Genomic DNA, 8,379 nt, shown 5'->3' on the forward strand with positions numbered 1-8,379 from the left:
AATGTTTGCCCACGATCTAGAGTCAAGGCAAAGAACAACAATCACATAATCCATCAGCAGGATCCGTCGCTTGAGTTTGGTGAACAAATAGACTATTCCAGTTATCGAGTAGTTCTGAAATTCGTTTCACTTTGTCCATTTGGAAATGGATTGTAATGGTGGATTTGAAAAGGGAATAACTAGAAACCTACTGTTGATTCTATATACTAGTGCGTATGGGAAATGAAAGAAAATGTGCAATTCTCCTCTTAGTACCTTTCTTCAGGCTTCTAATTGACTTTTCTGATACTCGACCTCAGATTGGATGTTGCAATACTCTTTTTTGTGATGGCATTCCACGTTTCCACCTTTTGTCTAGAACGTTCTTTTTGAGTCTTACAGCAGAATCTGTTTGTTTTGGTACTATGGTATGCAATGACGTCACTTTATTTACCTTCTAGTCTGCTGTTTCCAAGTTTATTCCCTTTGCTGACCGTATTCTCTTGAAGAAGATTGTTCCCGTTGCCAAAGTTATCCTTTTCACTTGGTTTGATCTTGTAGAGTGTTGGTGGAATTCTGCTTCCTGAAGATAGTATGCCTCAGAGAAATGAGTGTGAAGTACGAGTTTATGTGAGATTCTGATTCTAGGTTATTGCTGTAGGTCCTGGAAAGTACACACCTAGTGGAAATCTCATTCCCTGTTCTGTGAAGAAGGGTGATAGGTAATCAAGTATTCGATTTTGTTATTCGTAGAGTACTTGTTCCTGGATTTGGTGGTGACCACATTAAGATCAATAACGAGGAGTACTTAATCTTCAACCAGAACGATATTCTCGGTATCTTCCAGTAATTGGCTTCTTCATTTTATGCTTTTCTATTGTTTGTTTTCATTTTCTTTTGTCTGAATTTCCTCTTTTAACCTTTTTGTTCTGTATGTCTAGAGCAGAAATTGAGGGTATTCGTTCTAGTCTCAAAGCTGCAATTGAAAAAGATAACAAAACAGAGATTGTTCGTTCTATGAATCATTATGTAATGACTAGATTAATAGTTACAATGCGTTAGCTGAAGAATATCGGAAACAAGGTGATTCCAAGAGTCTAGATATGGCTATTCGTTATCACAAATTGGAATTACAGACATGTGAAAGTGAGGATTTTGTAGAAGCGTATGCTTTGGCTTGTCGTTTTCTTGGCGACTGTTATCGTGATAAAGATGATATCAAAGCATCGAAGAAGTATTATCAACAAGCATTAGCAATGATTCGGCAAGATTGTCAGCACATTTCTGATGTCTATGAGGAGCATGCTTGTAGTTCCACTGGTATTCTTGTCTTGTGTCTGTGATATCTAGCTATTGCAATGGAAAAATCCTTTCATTCATCATGTCAAAAGACCTCCATTTTAATGGAATACTATCGTTCATTGTGTAATTTAGGTTTAGTTTATTTGAATGAATCAGTTTCTGATACTGAAAACGGTCTTTATGGCGAATCAGATTTTCACATCCTTTATCGCAGTATTCCCCTCTTTCGTCGATCATATACAACAATCAAAGTAGCTGAAGTAAGAATATTATTCTCCAGGATCATGGTGTAGAAGCTCCATTTTCAAGATCGGCCTCGTTATATTGAAGAGGAACGTGAATCACTCTGGTATCAAATCTATGCTGAAATCCTCCAGTTTCGATCAGAAGCATTATCCAATTTGGGTCTGGCTTATGAAGATGGAGGTATGATTCGTCGTAGCACTGAGTATCTGTTCAAATGTATCTATATGCGAGAAGAGTTTGAAAAAGTGGTATTCCAAAAATCGTATAATTCTTAGTTACCGTCTAGTTTAGGTACTGATTGGGAGAGTGCAATTAGTAAGGCGAAACACAGTCTTGGGACATGTTACTTGAAGTTGCGAATGACAGAAGAGAGTGAGAAGTATTTGGCGGAAGATCTGTTATTTTGCCGCCAAACTCGAAGTCGTGCTAAGTTGAATACAGAGTATGGAATTGTTTTCTTTGTGATCTAGTGGATACTACAAAGCATGTGTTGCTGAAGGACAGACGCATCTGTCATTAGGGACATTGCATCTTCACAACCACACTATACCTGAGTATTTACATGCTCAACGTGAATATGAAGCTGCATTAACCTGTTTCCTAGCAGCAGGAGAACACATTGATCCTCAATATGTTGCTGATACACGGCAGAATCTCCTCGTTTTGCAGCGAACTCGAGATGAAATGAAGATGTACGTTGAACATAAGAGTGAGGCGGAGCAAGAAACTGATGATGAGAGGAAACTTCAGTTGTGGAGAGAATGTTGTGAAGAAGTGTTGAAAATGGAGCAATTTACTGATGAAACTCCATTTATCCAATTCAAAAATACTGCAGAAAAATGTCATGGAAACAATAGTCCAGAATTTGCGAAGAGCGTTCATTTGTATGCTGAATATCTGTACAATCTCTACAGTGCTTCCGAAGACCCAGTAAAACTCTCATTGGCGAAAGAATTATGTGAATGTGCAATATCTGTGAACCGCGGGAATAATGACGAATTGGCATTAGCTGATGTATTGGAACTGTATGCTTCAGTATTATCAGCAATCCATGATAAAGCGAATGATGAAGTGATTGTGACTGTTCCAAGTGATTGATAGAGTGAAGTTCAGAGTTATGTGGAATCTGCATTGATCTATGGTTCTCATCTCACAACACATCGAGAAGCATATCTTACCAATCTAAGTAATCTTATAATCACATATAATCGAATTGGTCGATTTGAACAAGGCAAACAATTGAAGATGCGAATCGATTCAATTCGTTCCTTATCATCTCAACCCCAAATAGAACAAGAAGAACTAGCAATTTCTTTTCCAACGAGTCCAGAGAAGGATCTGGATTCAGTTTCTACTGATATGAGTGATGATTTGTTTGCTACTGAAGGCGATTCCCAAATGATTAAAAAAGTCCCGATTTATGCTGTTCCAGATTCTTCAGAAGAATCATCGGATGATGAGGAACACGGGAATTTGGATGTTGTAGCGGAGATGGAAGTTGCATGTGATAAGGTTCCAATGGAAACAGTATTACAAGAACAAGAAGAAGCATTAAAGTCCAAAATAGCTCTGAAATCAGGAAATCCAAAATCTGAAGCAAAAATCCATCTTCAATTAGGGGAATTCTATGAGCGTTCTGGTCGTTATTCGGATGCGGTGAACGAATATCGGTGCATCCAATCATTAATTGGTAATTCGAGAGAAACTGAAGAGTTGTATCATTTGAGCAGTCGAAGGCTGGGAGTGAGTCTTCGTGAGCTTGGTGAATTGAAGGAGAGTGTGAGAGTATTGAATAAGGATGTGGATGTGTTGGTATACAGACGTGGGAGATGCATGAATCGAGAGTATGGAGAGTATTATGATTCAGAATTGTGTCGATCATGTGAGGAACTGGGTAACAGTTTGATGAGGTGAGTGATTGAGTGATGAGTGACTGAGTGACTGATGAGTGATTGAGAAACTGACCAAATGATAAGTGAGTGATACAGTGATAATATGATTGACTGACTAATTGCTTCATCTTTCTAACTATTAGTTTATATGACTATGATCAATCCACAGAGACTTTACATCAGGCTAAAGACACATACACACGAGCTTTAAATGCAGCCAAACGTTCAGATCCAACTTCGATTCCTGGTCTATATCTCAACCTAAGCATTACATTAATTGAAGAAGGCGATGTTCTTGAAGCTGAGAAACAGTTTCATTCGTATCTTACTTCATCTGTTGATGCATCAACTCACAGTCGTATCTTGTATAATCTTGCATCCCTTCTCTTCAAAGAACAACGGCTTCAAGATGCCCTCTCTTATATCAGACAGAGTGTGAACGAAGATATTAAACGCATTGATCAGTCATTCCATCAGTCATTCACTCTGTATCTTGATATCATTCTTCTCATTCTATCTCGTTCTGGTAACCTTTCATATCTTCAGCAACTCACTCAATTGAAAGAGATTCTCACTAACAAACTGCATTCTGTTTCTAATCCTGATTCTATTTGGATTCGAAAATCATTACAATCACTCGAAGACACATTTTCACATATTCATAATTGGGAAACCTATCAGGATTCCACAGTTGAAGATTGGTTGAATCAGGATTATCCACCAATCTACAAACTTCGACACTCAATTGATTCTCACTCACCTCATTACTTCACTCTCCTGCTAATCGATCATAAGTTGAATGAGGCTGTTTCTCTTCTTAACAAGACTATTCCTGTTGAACATGTTCAGGACCTTGTTCAGCTTCTTTCTCATCATTTGAAATATTCCTATTCTTCTATAATAACAGATTCAGTTGTTGATCGACCTCTGTCACGTGATCAGGCTACGTCTCTTCTTCGGAAAGTTGCTTCTCTTTTTCCTTCCTTGGTCCCTTCAGATATCATCAAATTCCCGCGGGAATCTGATGATAATGATGATGATTTGTTACTGAAATTACGTAGTATTCGAGTGATTACAAATGACCATTCATCCTTACCAATACATCCTCATCCCCGTGATTCTTTCTATCCTCATTCTCTTGAATATCCTCGTATTCATCAGAAACGCTTTCATAAACATGATCTTGAAACCAGATATGAAGAACCAGATACTAAGAAGTCTCATACTGATACTGAGGAACTTACATCTTTCATACCTGACATGGAACCAGAACCAATCACTATTCCTTCTCATGATGCTGAGTCTCCAGTTCATAAATCTTCTTCTTTTGTTTCACTTTCTTGTTGTTGTATCCTCTCTGGACAGGAATTTCATTCAACTGTAACATTGACAGAAATAGTTACTATTTCGATGGTTGAGAAAGAAATTCAATCTATATTGAGACGGATTTGTGTAAGCAAACAACAAGCAACTGATGGTGTAGGGTCATACTGTTTCTATCCTACGAATTCTTGTAAATAACCGTGTTTTTGGATCTACAGTTCATCTTCAGTCATCTGATGAAATCACCGCTTATTGTGGAATTCCAGAATCCTCTTCAGTGTTGGATGCAATGCAACAGTGTGCTCAACTGAATGATATTCATTCTACAGGATACTACACAATCCTCCAGAGACTGTCAGCTGAGAGACAAGCATCCAATCAGTTGATCACTATGAGTAATCTGGTAGGTCTACCTCTCAGCAGTGCATCCCTTGTGGATGCAGACGTGTTTCTTGTTTGTTCCACATTACTGAGTCCATGTTCATCTCTTCATTCTATTGAACTAGCTGACAATCAGTTGACTGATGTGTCAGCTGCATTGCTTGCACAATGGATTCTGACGAATCATGCTCCTTCTCTCATGTCTATAGATGTGAGTAGGAATCCTTGGTGGGGAGATGGTCTTCGAGACCTCTTCTTCAGCCTGAGACGTTGTTCGATTCACCAATTTGTAGTGACATAAAAATTGATTTAGTGAATAGAAATGTGAAGGGATTCGAATGAATGATGATTGTGTAAGGACACTAGTCAGTATAATCAAATCCTTCATTCCTTATATGGATCCTATTGCGAATCTTCAAAGGGGATTCATTCTTCGTAATAGTGATGAATGATACTCAAGGAGTAGATGCAAAATATCTTCGGATTTCTGCCATAGCAAAAATCGATCTGTTTTCTTCCTTCGAAGGTCTTTCACTTGAAGAATTGGATGTTGAAGGAATTGAAATTCCCTCTTCTATAGAATTTGTGACTTCTTTTACGAATACATAAATCGTAGCGTTTTTTGGAATCAATTAAACGGATGCTAATTCTTCGATATTTGAATCTTTCTCATTGTTCTCTGGTTTGATCTCATTCTGTGTCTTACTACTAGAATCAGCAGTCTGTATTGAGCTTATTGTCTCATGAGAGTCTTCCTTCTATTCAGAGGCTTAACCTCAGTTATAACAATCTTGGAGATGTCTCAATTCGAGCTGTTTTTAGTCAATCGTTGATTCGCTTTGTTTCAAGTAGGAAGGAAGTGAATGTGAATGTGCAAGGAATGGGTGTTGAAGGAATTGAGGTGAACGAGTGGAAGGGGAGGGTTTTATTGTCTGTTGTTTGTTATGTGATACGACCACTTCTTCAGTAATATAGGTTTGCATAAGCTAAAGATGGGTAGGAGAAGTGCTAATTGGTGAAAGCTCTATAAGCAAATACTATTCATTCAAGTTGAGAAAATCACAGTTCCAATTGTGAATACAATGATCACTTCCTCGAATAGATAAAAAAGAAGTCAGTATTAAGCTAGGCAATTAGGTGGGTTATAGTCATGATAGACCCAATTATGAATGAATGTTCAGTGGTGATTCATAAATGATTTTTGATTACCATGCACTCGCTTCTAGAGTATGCCATTGCAAGAATTATTCGTACTAATACTTTTATTCATGGCGAGCTTTGTTCTTTTCTTTGCACTGATCTCCATTTCAGGTAAGATACATCAGAGTGTTCTAAGAGAGTAGTGGTAGCAGATGATCTTGTTAGCTATGGGTCTCTACCAATACCTACACCAACACCAACTCCTACTCCTGAACCTTGGTTCCCCATCTATGATCCTTTCATTCTTGGAGATAACTGCAATTATGAGTCTCAATTCAATTGCTATGAACAGATCATTCCCAACATTGACATAGTTAGAAGATATCTGGCTGTGAGAGATGCTTATCCCACGAAGGCTCTCAAACATACTAGAGTTCTTGCTCTTTCTGGAATCACTCAACCTGTTGTCGAATTGTTCCATGATTCTCTTGCTGCTCAGATTGAAAGAAATCCAGCTCCTATTGATATGTACTTCTATTCTGATTACAAACTTGTGAGATATGTTTGCTACTCTTGCTGTCCCTCTCATTTCTCTTTCTCAATTCACTCGTCCTTCTCGAATTGTATTTGGAGATGGTAATTTTTTGATGGAAGGATTGAACACATTGATTCAATGGATGGTTGATAATCGTGATAAGGGATACTTCAAGAATCTTGAATTCTTGCAAGTGACTGGTCACAAAGCTCTCATGATGCTTCAACAAATGTTGAATCTATGATAGCTACTATTGTTTCAAATCTTCATACAATGTGTACTGATAAGGTGAATTTCCCTAAATTGACTGAAATGAACTTCAACAGTAATGCTTACAACGAGTTCAATGATGGATTTGATGCTGCATTGAGAAATGCTTGTAATCGAGTTGAGACTGGAGTGAGTATTCGTGCTATGCAAGTATCAGTATCATATCCTACAATGTGTTCTACTACGAATACTTATAATCTAGGATACTATGATATGACTGATGAAAAGGATACTAAACAATGTCGTTTCACTTGGAACTGGGAGATGGGTGACACATTGAATACCTATGGTGATGGTCCCTACCCTAACTCTAATACTGAACCTTGTGATAATCAATAACAGAGTAGAAATGATCGTATTTGTTGAGACAAATTACTAAATGTATTGAATTCATGTTTACTGTCTTTTCTTAGTATATCAAGAATCTTACCATTCATGTTACAACATTATTCCGAACAACTAATACATAACATGCCATCCAGCTTATTAATTTCCATAATGAACAAACGACAAAAGAACAATAGATCACCAGTATTTATCGAAAGGATGTCGCATGAAGACCAGTTCATTTTGCTCGTTTATCAAATAGCTAAAGACCTTATGGATGCTCATTTTGATAACAAATAAGCCTAAAGGATCATAATCTTGATCTTCATCAGTCATCGAATAAACCAGTTGGTTAGCATTGTAGAATGCCTTCATCCGAATTTGTTTTCGAGTGAGTGAGGTAAGATCTATTTCACATAGAATCATCAACCATCACTTTTCAGTGTCACTGTTCCGCATTCCAAAAGTTGTAATCTCCTTAGAGAAGAGATAAGAGAGGAAGATCTGTTCAGTCAATCAGTATTACTCATAGTGGCCATTATCAAAGAATTTGATTCTTTAGTATCATAAGCTCCTTCAAGGGATTTTGATCCAAGAAAGATAGATTGAAGTTGAGCCAGATCTCTCATCATCCATTCAATCATACAGAATGACTATTTGAATATATTTCTCTTCTATACTGAATGGATATCAGAGAAGAGAGATTCTTACATTCAAATGATTCATACCAACAGAATGAACCCCTTCCAATGTGGATGTCATTCAGTTGATCACAATTCATTATTGAAAATCCGCTTCCTTTTCTCGATAATAGATTGTTGAAACTATTCTTTCCAATGATGATAGTCTCCAATTCATTCAATCCATCAATCACAAATCGAGTCGCATTCTCAAAACAATCATTTCCAATCTCAATTCGTTTCAATGATATCAATGAATTGTTCAATATCAATGATGATATATCAGGATTGAAATCATCAGCAA

At 37.4% G+C, this 8,379-nt stretch overlaps 3 protein-coding genes across 3 annotated transcripts; all 3 read left to right on the forward strand.

Moving 5' to 3' along the window:
- Nucleotides 1–404: 404 nt before the first annotated feature.
- Nucleotides 405–3,441, forward strand: JH06_1981 (10 kDa chaperonin; the record flags this gene model as incomplete). The annotated part of the gene is given in 13 exon segments (XM_014672283.1): nucleotides 405–419; nucleotides 441–509; nucleotides 541–597; nucleotides 628–701; nucleotides 733–825; nucleotides 921–1,008; nucleotides 1,020–1,125; nucleotides 1,141–1,299; nucleotides 1,330–1,541; nucleotides 1,575–1,772; nucleotides 1,803–1,969; nucleotides 1,998–2,610; nucleotides 2,629–3,441. 13 exon segments carry the CDS (start codon nucleotides 405–407, stop codon nucleotides 3,439–3,441), a joined length of 2,664 nt encoding a protein of 887 aa, XP_014527769.1.
- A 2,950-nt stretch (nucleotides 3,442–6,391) lies between these two features.
- Nucleotides 6,392–6,903, forward strand: JH06_1982 (hypothetical protein; the record flags this gene model as incomplete). The annotated part of the gene is made up of 2 exons (XM_014672284.1): nucleotides 6,392–6,434; nucleotides 6,467–6,903. 2 exons carry the CDS (start codon nucleotides 6,392–6,394, stop codon nucleotides 6,901–6,903), a joined length of 480 nt encoding a protein of 159 aa, XP_014527770.1.
- Nucleotides 6,904–7,071: 168 nt separating this feature from the next.
- On the forward strand, nucleotides 7,072–7,407 carry JH06_1983 (hypothetical protein; the record flags this gene model as incomplete). Its single annotated transcript, XM_014672285.1, has 2 exons — nucleotides 7,072–7,218; nucleotides 7,297–7,407. The coding sequence occupies 2 exons, from the start codon at nucleotides 7,072–7,074 to the stop codon at nucleotides 7,405–7,407; spliced, it is 258 nt and encodes an 85-aa protein (XP_014527771.1).
- Nucleotides 7,408–8,379: the final 972 nt, after the last annotated feature.

Source organism: Blastocystis sp. subtype 4, assembly GCF_000743755.1.
Source record: "Blastocystis sp. subtype 4 strain WR1 chromosome Unknown seqid_0103, whole genome shotgun sequence".
Taxonomy (NCBI): Eukaryota; class Bigyra; order Opalinata; family Blastocystidae; genus Blastocystis; species Blastocystis sp. subtype 4.